Source organism: Phasianus colchicus, chromosome Z (assembly GCF_987193195.1).
Source record: "Phasianus colchicus chromosome Z, bPhaCol1.hap1.1, whole genome shotgun sequence".
In the NCBI taxonomy this organism is placed as follows: Eukaryota; Metazoa; Chordata; class Aves; order Galliformes; family Phasianidae; genus Phasianus; species Phasianus colchicus.
This window is the reverse complement of record NC_143476.1, coordinates 37,118,418-37,139,820: the sequence shown is the minus strand read 5'-3', so window position 1 is coordinate 37,139,820 and position 21,403 is coordinate 37,118,418. Positions and strand designations below refer to the sequence as shown.

At 51.3% G+C, this 21,403-nt stretch overlaps 2 protein-coding genes across 3 annotated transcripts; both read right to left on the bottom strand.

Moving 5' to 3' along the window:
- Positions 1 to 802: 802 nt before the first annotated feature.
- Positions 803 to 7,608, bottom strand: LOC149912868 (E3 ubiquitin-protein ligase PHF7-like). Of its 2 annotated transcripts, XM_090131992.1 has the most exons (9): positions 4,727 to 7,608; positions 4,438 to 4,529; positions 4,249 to 4,350; positions 3,866 to 3,990; positions 3,522 to 3,684; positions 3,327 to 3,433; positions 2,997 to 3,110; positions 2,717 to 2,835; positions 803 to 2,578 (listed from the first exon to the last, which is right to left on the bottom strand). In XM_090131992.1, the coding sequence occupies exons 1-9, from the start codon at positions 4,776 to 4,778 to the stop codon at positions 1,824 to 1,826; spliced, it is 1,629 nt and encodes a 542-aa protein (XP_089988118.1). In that variant the 5' UTR covers positions 4,779 to 7,608; the 3' UTR covers positions 803 to 1,823. The 2 variants fall into 2 exon arrangements, with proteins under 2 accessions (XP_089988118.1, XP_089988117.1); XM_090131991.1 differs by having other exon boundaries at positions 4,438 to 7,608.
- A 6,499-nt stretch (positions 7,609 to 14,107) lies between these two features.
- On the bottom strand, positions 14,108 to 17,347 carry LOC149912867 (E3 ubiquitin-protein ligase PHF7-like). The gene is made up of 9 exons (XM_090132061.1): positions 17,263 to 17,347; positions 16,974 to 17,065; positions 16,785 to 16,886; positions 16,402 to 16,526; positions 16,058 to 16,220; positions 15,863 to 15,969; positions 15,533 to 15,646; positions 15,253 to 15,371; positions 14,108 to 15,114 (listed from the first exon to the last, which is right to left on the bottom strand). The coding sequence occupies exons 1-9, from the start codon at positions 17,312 to 17,314 to the stop codon at positions 14,360 to 14,362; spliced, it is 1,629 nt and encodes a 542-aa protein (XP_089988187.1). The 5' UTR covers positions 17,315 to 17,347; the 3' UTR covers positions 14,108 to 14,359.
- Between the last annotated feature and the right edge of the window lie 4,056 nt (positions 17,348 to 21,403).

Below are 21,403 nucleotides of genomic sequence, written 5' to 3'. Positions count from 1 at the left end.
TTGTCTCCTATGTGCCTTAACACGGTGACTAGGAGGATCTGCTCCATGATCTTCCCAGGCACAGAGGTGAGGCTCACCGGCCTGGAGTTCCCCTAGTCATCCTTTCTCCCTTTTTTAAAAATGGGAGTAACGTTTCCCTTTTCCCAGTCACTGGGGATTTCGCCCGACAGCCATGATTTTTCAAACATGATTTGGAGCAGCTAGGCACCCACATCAGCCATCTCTCTCAGAACCCTAGGGTGGATATCAGCTGGCCCCATGGACTTATATACCTTCAGTTTCATCAGGATGTCTCGGACTCATTCCGTTGTTACAGTGGGACGGAATCCACTTCTCTCACCCACACCTAGAAGTTCAAGGTCCTGGCAGACATGAGGAGCCTGACCACCCATGAAGACTGAGGCAAAGCGCTTATTGAGCACCTCAGATTTTTCCATGTTTGAGGAAGCCACTTTTCCATCCTCATCTATTACAGGGGGAACACTCTCCTTGGTCTGTCTGCTCCTGCCTATATACCTGTAGAACTCTTTCCTGTTATTTTTCACATCCCTTGCCAAGTTCAGTTCCACTGATGCCTTGGCTTTCCCAATCTTATCTCTACACATGCAGACAGCGTTCCTATATTCTTCCCAGGCTACACAACCCTGCACTCATTTCCTGTACATTTCTCTTTTCTCTATCAGTTTTAGCTGCAGGTCCTTGCTCAGTCATGCTGGTTGTCCGTCTCCTCTGCTCCATTTCTTCTGCTGGGGGATGGAGAGCTCTTGCGCTGGCCGAAGGGTGTACTTAAGGAGCTGCCAGCTGCATTCTCTTTCTATACCCTTAAGGACAGTTCCCAAGGGGATCCCATTCAGCATTTCCTTGAGCAGCTGGAATTTTGCTCACCTGAAGTTCAGGGTGCTGACTCTGCTTTTTGCCAAGCCTGCACTCCTCCAGATCACAAACTCCAAAAGGGCATGGCCACGACGGCTCAGGCTGCCTCCAATCTTAACTTCTCTAACACTCAGTTCTGCACTGGTGAGCTTCAGGTCCAGTAGGGCTTCACCTCAGGTCGGTCTGCCTAGTACCTGGACGAGGAAGTAATCCTCAGCAGACTCCAGGAATCCCCTGGATTGTCTGCCACCTGCTGTGCTGCTATCTCAGCAGAGATCTGGGTGGTTGAATTCCCCCATCAGGACAAGAGCCCACGAACACGACATCTCCAGCACTGAAGCAAGAAGGCCTCGTCAGCAGGCTCCCCCGATCAGGTAGCCTCTAGCAGACCCCAACCACAAGAAGCACTTTACTGAACCGATCCCTGATTTTCACCCACAAGCCCTGAAGTTATTTTCGATAGTTGCTGATAGTTATTTCTGTGCCGTCCTGCACAAGCTACCGCACCTGCTGCTGCAGTATGCTGTGGGTGCTGCGCACATGCTGCCTGTGGGCCTGTGGGCATGCTGTCGGATAGATCTAAAGATAAGGCCACGACAACCATCTGGGAAGGTGCTGGGGAGACGACAACCCCGTGGTCTCAGCTCCTAACACTGCCTACCGCAGGACAAGCAAAGAATGAAGCCAACATGTGGGGAGTATGTTAAAGGTGTATTTTTTTTGAAAGATGGAATCACAACCGTCACGCGGGGATGGGACATGGGTGTTTCCGCGCTGTCTTTGGGAGTTTGGGTTGTGGGGGCGTCTTCTCTGATGTTGGACCCGGGAGCGGCTTTGTGCCCGGGCTGGTCCACTGAAAGATGAAGGTGGTATGCGTGGACTCTCTTGAAGGTTGATTTCCTCTGCCGCTTGGGACCACGGCCATCACCTGGGGATGGGACACGGCTGCATCAGCGCCGTCTTCGGGACTGGCTGTGGGGCCGTCTTCTCTGGTGGTTTGCCCGGGAGCGGCTTCGTGCCCGGGCTGGTCCGCGCTGCCTGGACCGGCTCCCACGGCCTCGTCGGGGCCGGCTGCGGGAAGTTGAAGCACGACGCCCCACTGGGGATCGGCTTCGAGTGCGGGCCCGCCCTCGTTGCCTGGGTTGTTGTCTCCTGCGTGCAGGCAGCGGGGAAGCCCTCGAGGACCTTGATGGTGTTGGTCTGGCCGAGGTGCGGGTGCTGCTCTGAGCACCTCGGGGTGTTGCACGGCTCCCACCACGTTGTCTTCGGGGCCGTCTCTGGGAGCCCGAGGCCCGGCCTCGCAATGGGGAGCGGCTTCTTGTGCGGCCGGTTTCCCTCTGCTTGGGACGATTTGTGGCTGCAGGTGCGCGGGAGGTTCTGGAGGACCGCGTGGTCCCCCGTCTGGTGGGGCTCTGGGAGCAGGTCTCAGCGCCTGCAGCTGGTGCCCCTCTTCTCCCGCCACGTCCTCGGCACTGCTGAGATGTGTCCCGCTCCTCAGATGGATGTGAGCGGGTGCTCTGCTCGGTCTCCGGCACTGTGGGCTGGGCACTGAGCTCAGGCAGCTGGGAGTTGCAGGATGAGCTGGATGCTGCCTGTGTAGCAGGACCAGAGCTGATGTCTTCAGGTCCTGTGAAGACGGGGGAAGGCACCGGTACTTCCTGGCTGGAAGTGCTGGGGCTGGCAAACTCGGAGTTGGTGCGGGAGGCTGTAAGGGGAGACAGGAAGCTCAGCAGGATGAACATGCAGCCCCAGGGCAGAGAGACTGTGGCAAGGCCACTCTGAGCACTCGCTGCCAGGCCTTGCCCGGCCCCAGTCCCGCAGCACGCGGCTCTGTGCCTCTTACCGGTGCCCACACCAGCGCAGGTGTCGCACTCCCAGCCATTTCTGTCAATGGCCCAGAAGGAGCAGCTCCAGTGCGTGCCTTGTGATCCACAGGAGTTGCAGATGAACAGCTGCCAGAACCTGGGGAAGCAAACGGATTGTGGGTGTGAGGACAAAGCACGCCAAGGCAGGGAGCAGCCGGCGTGGCTCTGGTGCTCTGTCCTTGCTCCAAGGACACCTCCAAGCTTGTGGTGAGGCCGAGATCCCACGCAGAGCCCCAGAGGACTGTGGAGGTCACTCACCCCTTTTCCTGTGCCGTCTCCCTGCCTCTTAGGTAAAGGCACTTTGTGGCATCACAGCGGCTGTGCCTTTCTTGCAGCAGCTGGTATGCTGCATCGTCCCACCAGGATGGTCGTCTGCCAGAGGAGAGGGGGAATCTGATGAGTCCCGGGTGCCCCAGGCATGAGGCAGATTCAGGGCATCTCTGCTCATGCCCGTTGAGCTCATTCCCAGCTTCTCCATGAAGCTGAGACCAGTGCTCGCAGGATGGCCTGCCAGGGCTAGGGGCAGTTCCTGGGCAGGCACAGCACCTGTGCCCGAGTGTCTGCGTAGCCGGGCAGAAGGACACCAACCTGACTGGGATTTGGATCCCCAGCGTGGTCATTTGGGAGCGGAATCGTGTTTTTCCTCCGCAGACGGGGCAGAAGAAGCGCATGGTGGCAGCGTGCAGGGCGTGTTTCTGTAGGAGAAGCACAAGCGTGAGCGTGAGCGGGGCTGGCTGCTGCTGAGCACTGGCCGTGCCCACGGGGTGAAGAGAGGACTCCTACCCTGATGCAGCCCCGGTGGAACCAGGCCTGTTTGCACACCGGGCACACCATGGTGTGGTAGGACGTGCTGTCCCCCACGGGCTCCAGGCAGATGACGCAGATGGTGTTCTGCGATGGAGCTGCCTCCGCTGCCTGCCGAGGGCGATGCTCCCAGCAGAAGGACCTGGACAGGAGGACAGAAGGGATGGGCATGGTGAGAAGTGCTGTGAGGAGGGCAGAGGACCAGGAAAGAGCGCCAGGCCCGGGCTCTGTCTCTGGCAGGAGGCTGGAAGGTGTCGCTGCGGGTTCCTCCCTGGAGCAACAGGGAGGGACGGCAGCTTGGCTGCTGCTGACAGCCCCCCTACCTGTGCTGCCCAAAGTACTGCGTGACGCATTCCCCGTCCTCGGCGCAGGGCAGATGGAAGCTGCGCTCGCAGCCTGTCTCCGCGCAGCTGATGGCAGCTCCGCTCTCACCACAGACAAAGCAGTGCTGGAAAGAGCAGAGCAGCCCCCGTTAGCGGTGGGCTCGGGGGCTCCACGGCCGGCCTCACTTCTCCAGGCAGGGCGCAGGGTGTGGGCACCGCTGCCTCACACTCCGCAGAGCTGCCTGGCAGACGAGGCTCGTCTGCTGTGGTGGGACTTTGTCCCGGAGCCGGCTGGAAGGGCCGCGATCGCTTTCTCTGGGTCCAGGCGAAGCCGGTGCGAGCCTCTGCCGGCACCAAGCTCCCCGTTCCATTCAGGTCCTCACCTTCTGTTCTGCCAGCTGGACTGTGCGCTGGATGGCGCCAATGGGGAAGCCAAAAATTCCCCCCACTGGGTATCTCCATTCCAAAAGGCCATTGGCAAAGAACTGTAGGAGAGAAAAGAGCGGGATCTCGTGAGGCCGGAAAGGAAGGGAGCATCCCTGGCAGGAGCCCTAGCCCTTGCGGGAACTCACCAAGCAGAATTCGTGGGCGCAGAGCCCACCGCTGGCAGACATCCGCCCACAGATGTCCGGGTTCACCTGTGCCCGGCGGCACAGCACGCACACTGGAGAGGAAGGAGAGAGCAACCGTGAGCAGCGGTGAGCACCTGGCAGGGCCGGGAGTTCCTGGGGGCCGTCCCCAGGGCCTGCTCCGTGCCTGCCGTGCCGGCTGAGGGGCAGGGCTGGAGGGGGTGAAGGGAAAGGGGGCATTGCAGGCCCAGCAGCTCCAGCGGGCAGCCACAGTGCAAGCTGGGGCTCTCACCTGGCTCCCCAGAGTTGGGGGCCTCCTCCTTCCTTTCAGACATAATCGGCATCGACGGCGAGAAACAAGAGAGTCAAGAAAGTCCCTGCTCTCTCCGCGCCTCACCAGGCCGCAATGAGCAGGGCCCCAGCCCGGCAGCCTTTGCTCTGTTCCCAGCCCCGCGGGTCACAATGGCCACCACTGTGACATCACGGTCACCGCCTCACGGGGCTGAGGGCGTGGCAGGGCGGTGGCTCCTATGGGCAGCACGGGGTGAGGGGCCCGGTGCTGCCATCAGCAGGGAGCAAGGATGGCCTCCCTCAGGCCTTTTGCACCGCGCCCGCGCTGGGACGTCGCAGCACAGAGTCTAATAAAGGTCTGCGGGTCAACAGCACAGCCTGCGTTTCTAGTGTGTGTGTGCTGACCGACTTTGCATGGCCTGATGGTGACAGGGCAAGGTTTTGACCTGAGAGAAGAGGAGGTCTGGTGAACTGCGAGGGGGAATTCCTCACTCGGAGGGCAGTGAGGCCCTGGCACAGCTCTCTGCCTCTCGCGGATTCTCTTGGTTCTGCAGCAGAGAAGCACGTGGTTCCCTCTGCAGTGTACAGCGTAAGGCTTTGGCTCCTGACGCTCTCATTGTGTTTGATTTTTTTGGATTTAGTAAACTAACGTTCCTCCTCAGATCATTGCCATTTCTGTTATTTTTCTTTGTTAGACCCATCTAATAACTGCCTACCGTTGCCCGCAAGTCTGCTGCCTCATTAGTCACAGGGCCAGGCAGACCAGCCACAGGCCTTCAATTCTTTTATCCTCTCCCCGCCTTTTTTTTTAGGGGCCTGCTGCCCCTGTCACAAACACAGATCTAGAGATAACTCCATGTCAGCTCTCAACCTGGTCATGGCTGTCACTCAGACACAGCTCTTCACAATCTGTTCACTTCCTAACATAGAGGGCAACACCCCCTCCCCTCCTACGCTGTCTATCCCTTCTAAAGAACCTGCAGCCCTCAATCACCGTACACCTGTCATGAGATTTGTCCCACCACGTTTCCCTGGTAGCAACCAGATCATTATTTCCCAAGCACATCATGGCTTCCAACTCTTCCTCCTGCTTATTTCCCATGCTGTGTGCTTTAGTAGAAAGGCACTTCAGCTGGGCTTTCTGGCACACTTCCTCTCTAGAAGGGCCTTCCCTCAAACCTCCAAAAGAAATCTGAAGTTTTCCCTCACTGCCTCCTAGAGGGACATGAGAAGGTTTTGGACAAGGGGTCAGCAAAATTCCCTCCTCTGTGGACTTCCCACAAGATCCTACAGGACAGTTTGGAGGTTTTTCACCGCAATCTCCTGGTGTGACAGCAACCCTAAGTGTTTCTTTGTCCCACCGCACTTGACTCTCTCCCCCATTGGATCTAGTATAAAACCGCAGACTACTTGCTCTACCATAGCAAGCCTCATTGCATCCCCTTTGCCCTTCCTACCTACTTTCAAGCCCTCTCAATGAGCCCCGCTAGCTCTTGGCTAGGATCCTGGCCTAATTCCTAGCATATCCATGAGACCAATTCTTTCAGGACAGCAAGAGAGAGGGTGTGCCTGGGCAGTTCTTGGGCAGGCACAGCACCTGTGACTGAATGTCTGCAGAGCCAGTCAGAAGACCAACCTGACTCTGACTTGGATCCTCAGCATGGTCATTCTGCAACGGAATTGCACTTTTCCGCTGCAAAGTGGGCAGAATAAGCACATGGCCTGTGCTGATTGCATTTGCAGATGAAGAACAAGCATCATGAGTTTTTTGGCTATCTTCCCGTCTTCAGACATCTTTCCTGTTCTTGATGACTTTTCACAGATGTTAGATATCAGTTCAGCAACCCACTTCTGCCAGCTTCCTCACTGCTTGTCATTCATCCCACCGGCTCCTTGGTTTTTTGTGCATTAAGACTGCTAATATAGGCTCTAGCCAGACACTCTTCTACCTATAATAGTCTTTAGTGTCACAACTTCCATTCAGAATTCTCTGGAAATTCCCAGACAAAGCTTTCAGTGACACAGAATTGTAATTGAAGTGAATGTTGCTAATCGCTTAAAAAAGCCTTGTTTTCAGCATTTTGTGTTGTAATGCAGCGTATAGTAGTCAGCAATTACTTCAACTTTATGATTTCTACACGCCCAGGTTTCTTACTAGTTTTGCCTAGACAATCAGAACTAATTTTACTTTAGACAACACAAAATGTTTTAGGAAATCTTAGTAAACAACAAGCCACATCTAATTTTTTTTCCATCTCAGCAACACAAGAAGTAGTTTATGCTTTGAAAAGAGCACAACCTGTTTCTTTGAGATCAGGCCCATGTTTGAGTAAAGTCAGACTGGTTTCTACTTCAAAAAAATCATTCAACGATTCTAGGTTTCATGGCAACCTATGGTAAGGATATTTTCAGTTTGCCTTAAACCTTTCCTAGCTGAACTGCACAGCTTCATATCAGCTGTGCAAACAAGTGTCTTAGAGCTTTTCTGTTGCCATTGTTTCATACGTAATATGGGAGTTGGTTAGCAGAGATGAAAACTGTGCATTCACCTGATACATTCATTTCATATTTGCTAGAAGAAAAAAGATTATTTGATTATTTAGGGAAATAGAAGGCCTGATATTATCACCTGCATTGTATGAAAGGTTGAGTAATGTCAACTACTGTCACTGCCAGATGATCCAAACATCGTCTTGACATCACTGGAGTGTGTGCATTTTTTGCCTGCAATTGGATGTCATACTATATAGGATGATATCAAAATGGGATATGGAAGCCTGTAACTGGCTTGCAGACGTAAGTGAGTTGTCAGAAAGCCAGGAGATGTTGATATGGGACTCACATGTTACTACTGAATGAATGGTATTGTCAAGAAATGGGAGATTGAATATGAGCAGTTCTTGAGTATATCAATGAAAATATCTGTCAAGATAGCTGTTGTGGTTTACATTACTTATTGTCTATGGTGTCATGCAATACCTCTCTTCACTTGGAGAAGATAGGGAGAGTATTTTTAGTTACTTGAAATATTTTTGCCAACAGCATATTGAAGGTATACAGGAGAGAGAGGAAAATCCTTCAACCTGATGTCACCTCTTGGACATGTCCCACAGTGGTAGATCCCTCTGGTATTTGTCAGTGCTTCAGATGGGCTCCAGCATAAGGGCAGAATGATTGTGGCAATGCAGACTACTTCCTAGGAGATGTCTTATGCACTGTAACTCTGTACTTGGAAAGTCAGCCGGATAAATCCTAAGGAAGGAACAAATGGAGGAAGTAGAGCAAAATGTTCAAAGGGAGAAGTACTAGACTAGAAAGAATCTCAGAAGTGGCCCAAGGAATGCATCAACTATGATGGAGATTTTAGAAGGAAGTGAATTACCACATCTGCTCCAGCATTCTTTAGATAGTCTACATTATTTGAGAAAGGATACATTGCAACTATTTATTTTAATTAAAAATAATAAGATTCCAGTGGGAAAAAATCTTGCAGCATCAGCAAAATAAGGAAAAATATAGGGAGGAGGGAGTACGCCAAGCCATAGTTTAATATACAGTATAGCCTAGGGCTTGATTACATTCATGGAAGACTGAAAATAAGATAATGCAGTGTGTGTAATAGCTATTCTAAGTTTTTGTTCGGTAGTGGGTTTGGAATAAAAAATAATCATAGAATCATAGAACATCCCAAGTTGGAAAAGACCCATAGGAATCATTAAGTCCAACATACGGAAATACAATAGGACTTTGGAAGGAACATATCTAAGTGTTTGAATGACTGAATGCACTGAATTCTTTTTTCAAATTTGGGCCCCACTGCACCTCAAGTACACAGAAATATTCCCTTCTGTTATTATCAACTTTATCTTTGCTTATGCCAGGTGCTGCTGCACCCCTCAGAAGTCCATTGCCACTGATCTCCTTGCAAGGACCAGGTTTTCAGATCAGATCCATGGGTGCAAGTTCGTGTTAGTTCTGCACACCACCCCTTAAATGCATTTATTTCTTTGATGGATACTGAGGGAATGGTTCTCATTTGGGCTGGTTCCTGGCCTCTGTAAAGACAACAGGTGTTATATCCAAGCTATCTGGGTATGAGGGATGTGATTTCAACCATGTCTGTAAAGTTAAAACTTGAATCAAACAAATCTTCTATCTTTATTTCAATAGAGTATTGATGCAGCTAGTAGAATGGAGAGAAAGAAAACCTCCTCCAGACTTCATCTTCAGCTCACATAGAAGCCTTCAGTGCTCTTAGGGCTATTGTTCATCTTCTATTGAGGAATATCCCAGCCATGGGATCAGGCCTTGCAAAGCTCAATAAGAATTTCCCACTCAAGGGAAGGAGTGTTTGGCACTGTGACTCAAGAAAAGTCCCAGACCAGGAATCTCTATGATTGGAGGTGGATATGGAGCAAACGACGTTTTCCACTGTGATGGAAAATCCTAGGACTAAGTTTTTTTAAAACAATTGCTGTTGAATACTGCAACATGTTCTAGAAGTTTGTGGCTCATAACTGAAGCACAGTACTGGATAATTCTTCCTTATCTCCTTCTGCAGAATCACCTTGTTGTGGTTGAGCTGTGACACCTTTACTGATTCTGGCTTATTCCCAGGCTCCAGCCCTAAACCTTTTCTTTCATTAGTGATCGAGTAGAACATAGCATGCTGCATAACAAACTACTCACATGGCCTGGAGTCCTCACTTCCGCTGAGCCCATATTCATGAGGGCAGGGACCTCTTCTACTCCCGGGTAAGCCAACTCATACCTCACAGCAGGAGTCTGGAGAACATCTCTTCCCTCCTTCCCATTAATTACTAGGAAGGAGACAGTGCTAGAATTAACAGCTCGAGGTAATTCACCTAATTCATACCTGGCCTGCACCATCATGACTGTAGGCCTGGGAGATCTGTGTTTGAAATCAGAAGTTGCTAATCCCTCTTTAAATGGCACAGTTTCTGTGGAAGGCTGCAGCGGTACTAGATGGTGTAGAGTTGTTCTGGGATCATGACATCAAGACTCCTAAAAACTGCAGGGAAAAATCCAGTCTGCAGGCTCAGTGAACTAAATGAATTCATCCTTGGAGACCAATCCCGCAAGAAGCATATTGTGCAGAGTAGGAGGTATAGGAATGTGCAGTAGCCTCATGAAGAGGTATTTTTAAACTGCGAATGATTACAGGTGAGGATGCTCAATGGCAGGTAAGACAGCATTCCAGTTAATAATCTCCAGCAGTCATCATCTCCCCACTTTTTCTCAAGTGTCAAAGTCAAGTCATAGTGAGATGCTGCCTGTCTTATCAAGCATTCAAAATCCAGGAGATGGCTGAATTCATCTTAGGAGAAAGGACCCTGAGAACCCACTTTGTCCACTCTGTAGAGACTTCCCTTCTCTTTATTTTACAATCGTGAACCACATAGCAATTACTTTACTCACATTTTTGAGCTTTTCTCCACCACTGAACAGTAGAAACTCTGGAAAAAAACCACAATTCCTAGACCTTCATTCATGTTCATTCATTCTGTGTAGCCTCAAACGAAAAGCTGAATGGGATACAGGATGAGCAAGATAAATGCAACTATTGGAAAAAAAAAATACAGCAGAGGAAAAACCCATATCAATGCAGAATTGATATTTTTTGAAAATCTAGTCTCCCATACGGTCTACACCTTAAGTCTGATAGATCTTCGATGACATGTGGGACAAAAGAAATTTAGTGTTTGTAATTGAACAGGTTCATTCTAGTTGTTTAGTTGTCTAGTAATGTCCTACATATACTAAACATATCTGGCACGTCTCACTGGTTGTCTCTTTGGCAAAATCATGTGTTTGGATCTGCTGCTGCCAAATACAGATTATTCAAGCAAGACTTTGCAGATGACGAATAATGCAAAGTATAAGGGAGAAGACACAGATAAAGAACCACTGCTGGAAGATTGTATTCTGCAGGTATTAAGAAAAAACAGTCTAACACACATTTTCTCTCTGGGTCAGTATACTGGCTTTTCTGCTCTAAAACATATTCTTCTTAAAAGGGAATTTGAAAAAAAAAAACAAACACAACACAAATCTATCAGATGATGTCTGAATATATCAAATAGGTAAGAAATGAATTGTTCGTCATCATTATGCCATAAACTTTGCAGGGTAATCCTTTTCCTTCTTCATGCAGGCTGCAGAGGTAATCACCAGTTTCCTACTTGGACCTGAGGACGCTTTGGCAGGAATGTGCTGTGGCACCTTCACGATGAGAGCAGTGGAGTCAAACAAGAGTCATGAAATATTTAGAAAATATTACCTCCTATAAACAGCTGGAGGTGTTTATAGGTGTTTAATTTGGTGGTAAAAAAAATGCGAAAGTGTATAAACTTTCAATTAAGTTACAAAACAATATAATAATAAACTGCTTCTCCTCGTTGGCAGGGAGTGAGCTGAACCATAGAATCATAGAATCATCATAGAATAATAGAATCATAGAATAATCATAGAATCATAGAATCATAGAATCATAGAATCATAGAATCATAGAATCAGAATCATAGAATCATAGAATGGCCTGGGTTAAGAAGGATCACAATGATCTTCTAGTTTCAACCCCCCTACTATGTGCAGGGTCGTCAACCACCAGACCAGGCTGCCCAGAGCCACATCCAGCCTGGCCTTGAATGCCTCCAGGGATGGGGCATCCACAACCTCCTTGGGCAACTTGTTCCAGTGTGTCACCACCCTCTGGGGTGTGAAAAACTTCCTCCTAATATCTAACCTAAACCTCCCCTGTCTCAGTTAAGAACCATTTCCTCTTCTCCTATCACTGTCCCTCCTCACAAACAGCCATTCCCTCTCCTGTTTATATGCTCCATCCAAGTACTGGCAGGCCACAATGAGGTCTCCCTGGAGCCTTCTCTTCTCCAAGCTAAACAAGCCCAGTTCCCTCAACCTTTCCTCATAGGAGAGGTGCTTCAGCCTTCTGATCATCTTAGTGGTCCTACTCTAGACCCTCTTCAAGACCACTGCAACTTTCTTCAGCTGGAGTCCTCAGGCCTGGACGCAGCACTCCAGATGGGGCCTCACAAGAGTTGAGTAGAAGAGGACAATCACCTCCCTCTTCCTGCTGGCCACGCCTTTTTAATGCAGCCCAGGATATACTTGGCCATCCAATCTGTAAATGCACACTTCTGGCTCACATTCAGCTTCTTGTCCACCAGAACCCCAAGTCCTTCTCCACAGCGCTGCTCTCAAGGAGATCCTCCGCCAGTCTATAGAAATACCTGGGATTGCCCCAACCCAAGGGCAACACCTTGCATTTAGCCTTGTTGAACCTCATGAGGTTCACGGGGGCCCACTTCTCCAGCCTGTCCAGGTCTCCCTGGGTGGCTTCTCTTCCCTCCAGCGGATTGATGGCTCTGCTCAGCTTGGTGTTTTCTGCAAACTTGCTGAGGGTGCACTCGATGCCATCATCTGTGTCACTGATAAAGGTGGGGAAGGGCACCAGTCCCAAGAACCACCACTTGGGACTGGCTGTCACCCAGACATAGAACCATTGATCACAACCCTGTGGCTGCGACCAGCCGACCAGTTCTTAATCCATTGAATAGTCCACCTTTCAAAACCATACCTCTCCAATTTAGAGAGAAGGATTTGGTGAGGGACCATGTCAAAGGCTTTGGAGAGGTCTAGGAAGATACATTCATCACCCTTCCCCCATCCACCGATTGCTGTCACTCCATCACAGAAGGCCACCACACTGGTCAGGCACGATCTGCCCTTGGTGAAGCCAAGATGCTGGCTGTCTCGCATCACCTCTTTGTCTCCTATGTGCCTTAACACGGTGACTAGGAGGATCTGCTCCATGATCTTCCCAGGCACAGAGGTGAGGCTCACCGGCCTGGAGTTCCCCTAGTCATCCTTTCTCCCTTTTTTAAAAATGGGAGTAACGTTTCCCTTTTCCCAGTCACTGGGGATTTCGCCCGACAGCCATGATTTTTCAAACATGATTTGGAGCAGCTAGGCACCCACATCAGCCATCTCTCTCAGAACCCTAGGGTGGATATCAGCTGGCCCCATGGACTTATATACCTTCAGTTTCATCAGGATGTCTCGGACTCATTCCGTTGTTACAGTGGGACGGAATCCACTTCTCTCACCCACACCTAGAAGTTCAAGGTCCTGGCAGACATGAGGAGCCTGACCACCCATGAAGACTGAGGCAAAGCGCTTATTGAGCACCTCAGATTTTTCCATGTTTGAGGAAGCCACTTTTCCATCCTCATCTATTACAGGGGGAACACTCTCCTTGGTCTGTCTGCTCCTGCCTATATACCTGTAGAACTCTTTCCTGTTATTTTTCACATCCCTTGCCAAGTTCAGTTCCACTGATGCCTTGGCTTTCCCAATCTTATCTCTACACATGCAGACAGCGTTCCTATATTCTTCCCAGGCTACACAACCCTGCACTCATTTCCTGTACATTTCTCTTTTCTCTATCAGTTTTAGCTGCAGGTCCTTGCTCAGTCATGCTGGTTGTCCGTCTCCTCTGCTCCATTTCTTCTGCTGGGGGATGGAGAGCTCTTGCGCTGGCCGAAGGGTGTACTTAAGGAGCTGCCAGCTGCATTCTCTTTCTATACCCTTAAGGACAGTTCCCAAGGGGATCCCATTCAGCATTTCCTTGAGCAGCTGGAATTTTGCTCACCTGAAGTTCAGGGTGCTGACTCTGCTTTTTGCCAAGCCTGCACTCCTCCAGATCACAAACTCCAAAAGGGCATGGCCACGATGGCTCAGGCTGCCTCCAATCTTAACTTCTCTAACACTCAGTTCTGCACTGGTGAGCTTCAGGTCCAGTAGGGCTTCACCTCAGGTCGGTCTGCCTAGTACCTGGACGAGGAAGTAATCCTCAGCAGACTCCAGGAATCCCCTGGATTGTCTGCCACCTGCTGTGCTGCTATCTCAGCAGAGACCTGGGTGGTTGAATTCCCCCATCAGGACAAGAGCCCACGAACACGACATCTCCAGCACTGAAGCAAGAAGGCCTCGTCAGCAGGCTCCCCCGATCAGGTAGCCTCTAGCAGACCCCAACCACAAGAAGCACTTTACTGAACCGATCCCTGATTTTCACCCACAAGCCCTGAAGTTATTTTTGATAGTTGCTGATAGTTATTTCTGTGCCGTCCTGCACAAGCTACCGCACCTGCTGCTGCAGTATGCTGTGGGTGCTGCGCACATGCTGCCTGTGGGCCTGTGGGCATGCTGTCGGATAGATCTAAAGATAAGGCCACGACAACCATCTGGGAAGGTGCTGGGGAGACGACAACCCCGTGGTCTCAGCTCCTAACACTGCCTACCGCAGGACAAGCAGAGAAGAGAGAAGCCAACATGTGGGGAGTATGTTAAAGGTGTATTTTTTTTTGAAAGATGGAATCACAACCGTCACGCGGGGATGGGACATGGGTGTTTCCGCGCTGTCTTTGGGAGTTTGGGTTGTGGGGGCGTCTTCTCTGATGTTGGACCCGGGAGCGGCTTTGTGCCCGGGCTGGTCCACTGAAAGATGAAGGTGGTATGCGTGGACTCTCTTGAAGGTTGATTTCCTCTGCCGCTTGGGACCACAGCCATCACCTGGGGATGGGACACGGCTGCATCAGCGCCGTCTTCGGGACTGGCTGTGGGGCCGTCTTCTCTGGTGGTTTGCCCGGGAGCGGCTTCGTGCCCGGGCTGGTCCGCGCTGCCTGGACCGGCTCCCACGGCCTCGTCGGGGCCGGCTGCGGGAAGTTGAAGCGCGACGCCCCACTGGGGATCGGCTTCGAGTGCGGGCCCGCCCTCGTTGCCTGGGTTGTTGTCTCCTGCGTGCAGGCAGCGGGGAAGCCCTCGAGGACCTTGATGGTGTTGGTCTGGCCGAGGTGCGGGTGCTGCTCTGAGCACCTCGGGGTGTTGCATGGCTCCCACCACGTTGTCTTCGGGGCCGTCTCTGGGAGCCCGAGGCCCGGCCTCGCAATGGGGAGCGGCTTCTTGTGCGGCCGCTTTCCCTCTGCTTGGGACGATTTGTGGCCGCAGGTGCGCGGGAGGTTCTGGAGGACCGCGTGGTCCCCCGTCTGGTGGGGCTCTGGGAGCAGGTCTCAGCGCCTGCAGCTGGTGCCCCTCTTCTCCCGCCACGTCCTCGGCGCTGCTGAGATGTGTCCCGCTCCTCAGATGGATGTGAGCGGGTGCTCTGTTCGGTCTCCGGCACTGTGGGCTGGGCACTGAGCTCAGGCAGCTGGGAGTTGCAGGATGAGCTGGATGCTGCCTGTGTAGCAGGACCAGAGCTGATGTCTTCAGGTCCTGTGAAGACGGGGGAAGGCACCGGTACTTCCTGGCTGGAAGTGCTGGGGCTGGCAAACTCGGAGTTGGTGCGGGAGGCTGTAAGGGGAGACAGGAAGCTCAGCAGGATGAACATGCAGCCCCAGGGCAGAGAGACTGTGGCAAGGCCACTCTGAGCACTCGCTGCCAGGCCTTGCCCGGCCCCAGTCCCGCAGCACGCGGCTCTGTGCCTCTTACCGGTGCCCACACCAGCGCAGGTGTCGCACTCCCAGCCATTTCTGTCAATGGCCCAGAAGGAGCAGCTCCAGTGCGTGCCTTGTGATCCACAGGAGTTGCAGATGAACAGCTGCCAGAACCTGGGGAAGCAAACGGATTGTGGGTGTGAGGACAAAGCACGCCAAGGCAGGGAGCAGCCGGCGTGGCTCTGGTGCTCTGTCCTTGCTCCAAGGACACCTCCAAGCTTGTGGTGAGGCCGAGATCCCACGCAGAGCCCCAGAGGACTGTGGAGGTCACTCACCCCTTTTCCTGTGCCGTCTCCCTGCCTCTTAGGTAAAGGCACTTTGTGGCATCACAGCGGCTGTGCCTTTCTTGCAGCAGCTGGTATGCTGCATCGTCCCACCAGGATGGTCGTCTGCCAGAGGAGAGGGGGAATCTGATGAGTCCCGGGTGCCCCAGGCATGAGGCAGATTCAGGGCATCTCTGCTCATGCCCGTTGAGCTCATTCCCAGCTTCTCCATGAAGCTGAGACCAGTGCTCGCAGGATGGCCTGCCAGGGCTAGGGGCAGTTCCTGGGCAGGCACAGCACCTGTGCCCGAGTGTCTGCGTAGCCGGGCAGAAGGACACCAACCTGACTGGGATTTGGATCCCCAGCGTGGTCATTTGGGAGCGGAATCGTGTTTTTCCTCCGCAGACGGGGCAGAAGAAGCGCATGGTGGCAGCGTGCAGGGCGTGTTTCTGTAGGAGAAGCACAAGCGTGAGCGTGAGCGGGGCTGGCTGCTGCTGAGCACTGGCCGTGCCCACGGGGTGAAGAGAGGACTCCTACCCTGATGCAGCCCCGGTGGAACCAGGCCTGTTTGCACACCGGGCACACCATGGTGTGGTAGGACGTGCTGTCCCCCACGGGCTCCAGGCAGATGACGCAGATGGTGTTCTGCGATGGAGCTGCCTCCGCTGCCTGCCGAGGGCGATGCTCCCAGCAGAAGGACCTGGACAGGAGGACAGAAGGGATGGGCATGGTGAGAAGTGCTGTGAGGAGGGCAGAGGACCAGGAAAGAGCGCCAGGCCCGGGCTCTGTCTCTGGCAGGAGGCTGGAAGGTGTCGCTGCGGGTTCCTCCCTGGAGCAACAGGGAGGGACGGCAGCTTGGCTGCTGCTGACAGCCCCCCTACCTGTGCTGCCCAAAGTACTGCGTGACGCATTCCCCGTCCTCGGCGCAGGGCAGATGGAAGCTGCGCTCGCAGCCTGTCTCCGCGCAGCTGATGGCAGCTCCGCTCTCACCACAGACAAAGCAGTGCTGGAAAGAGCAGAGCAGCCCCCGTTAGCGGTGGGCTCGGGGGCTCCACGGCCGGCCTCACTTCTCCAGGCAGGGCGCAGGGTGTGGGCACCGCTGCCTCACACTCCGCAGAGCTGCCTGGCAGACGAGGCTCGTCTGCTGTGGTGGGACTTTGTCCCGGAGCCGGCTGGAAGGGCCGCGATCGCTTTCTCTGGGTCCAGGCGAAGCCGGTGCGAGCCTCTGCCGGCACCAAGCTCCCCGTTCCATTCAGGTCCTCACCTTCTGTTCTGCCAGCTGGACTGTGCGCTGGATGGCGCCAATGGGGAAGCCAAAAATTCCCCCCACTGGGTATCTCCATTCCAAAAGGCCATTGGCAAAGAACTGTAGGAGAGAAAAGAGCGGGATCTCGTGAGGCCGGAAAGGAAGGGAGCATCCCTGGCAGGAGCCCTAGCCCTTGCGGGAACTCACCAAGCAGAATTCGTGGGCGCAGAGCCCACCGCTGGCAGACATCTGCCCACAGATGTCCGGGTTCACCTGTGCCCGGCGGCACAGCACGCACACTGGAGAGGAAGGAGAGAGCAACCGTGAGCAGCGGTGAGCACCTGGCAGGGCCGGGAGTTCCTGGGGGCCGTCCCCAGGGCCTGCTCCGTGCCTGCCGTGCCGGCTGAGGGGCAGGGCTGGAGGGGGTGAAGGGAAAGGGGGCATTGCAGGCCCAGCAGCTCCAGCGGGCAGCCACAGTGCAAGCTGGGGCTCTCACCTGGCTCCCCAGAGTTGGGGGCCTCCTCCTTCCTTTCAGACATAATCGGCATCGACGGCGAGAAACAAGAGAGTCAAGAAAGTCCCTGCTCTCTCCGCGCCTCACCAGGCCGCAATGAGCAGGGCCCCAGCCCGGCAGCCTTTGCTCTGTTCCCAGCCCCGCGGGTCACAATGGCCACCACTGTGACATCACGGTCACCGCCTCACGGGGCTGAGGGCGTGGCAGGGCGGTGGCTCCTATGGGCAGCACGGGGTGAGGGGCCCGGTGCTGCCATCAGCAGGGAGCAAGGATGGCCTCCCTCAGGCCTTTTGCACCGCGCCCGCGCTGGGACGTCGCAGCACAGAGTCTAATAAAGGTCTGCGGGTCAACAGCACAGCCTGCGTTTCTAGTGTGTGTGTGCTGACCGACTTTGCATGGCCTGATGGTGACAGGGCAAGGTTTTGACCTGAGAGAAGAGGAGGTCTGGTGAACTGCGAGGGGGAATTCCTCACTCGGAGGGCAGTGAGGCCCTGGCACAGCTCTCTGCCTCTCGCGGATTCTCTTGGTTCTGCAGCAGAGAAGCACGTGGTTCCCTCTGCAGTGTACAGCGTAAGGCTTTGGCTCCTGACGCTCTCATTGTGTTTGATTTTTTTGGATTTAGTAAACTAACGTTCCTCCTCAGATCATTGCCATTTCTGTTATTTTTCTTTGTTAGACCCATCTAATAACTGCCTACCGTTGCCCGCAAGTCTGCTGCCTCATTAGTCACAGGGCCAGGCAGACCAGCCACAGGCCTTCAATTCTTTTATCCTCTCCCCGCCTTTTTTTTTAGGGGCCTGCTGCCCCTGTCACAAACACAGATCTAGAGATAACTCCATGTCAGCTCTCAACCTGGTCATGGCTGTCACTCAGACACAGCTCTTCACAATCTGTTCACTTCCTAACATAGAGGGCAACACCCCCTCCCCTCCTACGCTGTCTATCCCTTCTAAAGAACCTGCAGCCCTCAATCACCGTACACCTGTCATGAGATTTGTCCCACCACGTTTCCCTGGTAGCAACCAGATCATTATTTCCCAAGCACATCATGGCTTCCAACTCTTCCTCCTGCTTATTTCCCATGCTGTGTGCTTTAGTAGAAAGGCACTTCAGCTGGGCTTTCTGGCACACTTCCTCTCTAGAAGGGCCTTCCCTCAAACCTCCAAAAGAAATCTGAAGTTTTCCCTCACTGCCTCCTAGAGGGACATGAGAAGGTTTTGGACAAGGGGTCAGCAAAATTCCCTCCTCTGTGGACTTCCCACAAGATCCTACAGGACAGTTTGGAGGTTTTTCACCGCAATCTCCTGGTGTGACAGCAACCCTAAGTGTTTCTTTGTCCCACCGCACTTGACTCTCTCCCCCATTGGATCTAGTATAAAACCGCAGACTACTTGCTCTACCATAGCAAGCCTCATTGCATCCCCTTTGCCCTTCCTACCTACTTTCAAGCCCTCTCAATGAGCCCCGCTAGCTCTTGGCTAGGATCCTGGCCTAATTCCTAGCATATCCATGAGACCAATTCTTTCAGGACAGCAAGAGAGAGGGTGTGCCTGGGCAGTTCTTGGGCAGGCACAGCACCTGTGACTGAATGTCTGCAGAGCCAGTCAGAAGACCAACCTGACTCTGACTTGGATCCTCAGCATGGTCATTCTGCAACGGAATTGCACTTTTCCGCTGCAAAGTGGGCAGAATAAGCACATGGCCTGTGCTGATTGCATTTGCAGATGAAGAACAAGCATCATGAGTTTTTTGGCTATCTTCCCGTCTTCAGACATCTTTCCTGTTCTTGATGACTTTTCACAGATGTTAGATATCAGTTCAGCAACCCACTTCTGCCAGCTTCCTCACTGCTTGTCATTCATCCCACCGGCTCCTTGGTTTTTTGTGCATTAAGACTGCTAATATAGGCTCTAGCCAGACACTCTTCTACCTATAATAGTCTTTAGTGTCACAACTTCCATTCAGAATTCTCTGGAAATTCCCAGACAAAGCTTTCAGTGACACAGAATTGTAATTGAAGTGAATGTTGCTAATCGCTTAAAAAAGCCTTGTTTTCAGCATTTTGTGTTGTAATGCAGCGTATAGTAGTCAGCAATTACTTCAACTTTATGATTTCTACACGCCCAGGTTTCTTACTAGTTTTGCCTAGACAATCAGAACTAATTTTACTTTAGACAACACAAAATGTTTTAGGAAATCTTAGTAAACAACAAGCCACATCTAATTTTTTTTCCATCTCAGCAACACAAGAAGTAGTTTATGCTTTGAAAAGAGCACAACCTGTTTCTTTGAGATCAGGCCCATGTTTGAGTAAAGTCAGACTGGTTTCTACTTCAAAAAAATCATTCAACGATTCTAGGTTTCATGGCAACCTATGGTAAGGATATTTTCAGTTTGCCTTAAACCTTTCCTAGCTGAACTGCACAGCTTCATATCAGCTGTGCAAACAAGTGTCTTAGAGCTTTTCTGTTGCCATTGTTTCATACGTAATATGGGAGTTGGTTAGCAGAGATGAAAACTGTGCATTCACCTGATACATTCATTTCATATTTGCTAGAAGAAAAAAGATTATTTGATTATTTAGGGAAATAGAAGGCCTGATATTATCACCTGCATTGTATGAAAGGTTGAGTAATGTCAACTACTGTCACTGCCAGATGATCCAAACATCGTCTTGACATCACTGGAGTGTGTGCATTTTTTGCCTGCAATTGGATGTCATACTATATAGAATGATATCAAAATGGGATATGGAAGCCTGTAACTGGCTTGCAGGCGTAAGTGAGTTGTCAGAAAGCCAGGAGATGTTGATATGGGACTCACATGTTACTACTGAATGAATGGTATTGTCAAGAAATGGGAGATTGAATATGAGCAGTTCTTGAGTATATCAATGAAAATATCTGTCAAGATAGCTGTTGTGGTTTACATTACTTATTGTCTATGGTGTCATGCAATACCTCTCTTCATTTGGAGAAGATAGGGAGAGTATTGTTAGTTACTTGAAATACTTTTGCCAACAGCATATTGAAGGTATACAGGAGAGAGAGGAAAATCCTTCAACCTGATGTCACCTCTTGGACATGTCCCACAGTGGTAGATCCCTCTGGTATTTGTCAGTGCTTCAGATGGGCTCCAGCATAAGGGCAGAATGATTGTGGCAATGCAGACTACTTCCTAGGAGATGTCTTATGCACTGTAACTCTGTACTTGGAAAGTCAGCCGGATAAATCCTAAGGAAGGAACAAATGGAGGAAGTAGAGCAAAATGTTCAAAGGGAGAAGTACTAGACTAGAAAGAATCTCAGAAGTGGCCCAAGGAATGCATCAACTATGATGGAGATTTTAGAAGGAAGTGAATTACCACATCTGCTCCAGCATTCTTTAGATAGTCTACATTATTTGAGAAAGGATACATTGCAACTATTTATTTTAATTAAAAATAATAAGATTCCAGTGGGAAAAAATCTTGCAGCATCAGCAAAATAAGGAAAAATATAGGGAGGAGGGAGTATGCCAAGCCATAGTTTAATATACAGTATAGCCTAGGGCTTGATTGCATTCATGGAAGACTGAAAATAAGATAATGCAGTGTGTGTAATAGCTATTCTAAGTTTTTGTTCGGTAGTGGGTTTGGAATAAAAAATAATCATAGAATCATAGAACATCCCAAGTTGGAAAAGACCCATAGGAATCATTAAGTCCAACATACGGAAATACAATAGGACTTTGGAAGGAACATATCTAAGTGTTTGAATGACTGAATGCACTGAATTCTTTTTTCAAATTTGGGCCCCACTGCACCTCAAGTACACAGAAATATTCCCTTCTGTTATTATCAACTTTATCTTTGCTTATGCCAGGTGCTGCTGCACCCCTCAGAAGTCCATTGCCACTGATCTCCTTGCAAGGACCAGGTTTTCAGATCAGATCCATGGGTGCAAGTTCGTGTTAGTTCTGCACACCACCCCTTAAATGCATTTATTTCTTTGATGGATACTGAGGGAATGGTTCTCATTTGGGCTGGTTCCTGGCCTCTGTAAAGACAACAGGTGTTATATCCAAGCTATCTGGGTATGAGGGATGTGATTTCAACCATGTCTGTAAAGTTAAAACTTGAATCA

Bases quoted from the DNA above. Each gene is read 5' to 3' on its own strand.
- LOC149912868 (XM_090131991.1), bottom strand. From the start codon at position 4,674: ATGCCCCCTTTCCCTTCACCCCCTCCAGCCCTGCCCCTCAGCCGGCAC. The intron at 4,351-4,437 runs GTGAGTTCCCGC...TCTCTCCTACAG, and splicing joins GCGCCCACGAATTCTGCTTG to TTCTTTGCCAATGGCCTTTT. The intron at 3,434-3,521 runs GTAGGAGTCCTC...CTTCTCCTACAG, and splicing joins TCCACCGGGGCTGCATCAGG to AAACACGCCCTGCACGCTGC.
- LOC149912867 (XM_090132061.1), bottom strand. From the start codon at position 17,314: ATGCCGATTATGTCTGAAAGGAAGGAGGAGGCCCCCAACTCTGGGGAG. The intron at 15,647-15,862 runs GTTGGTGTCCTT...CTCCTCTGGCAG, and splicing joins GGGATCCAAATCCCAGTCAG to ACGACCATCCTGGTGGGACG. The intron at 15,372-15,532 runs GTGAGTGACCTC...TTGCTTCCCCAG, and splicing joins GAGACGGCACAGGAAAAGGG to GTTCTGGCAGCTGTTCATCT.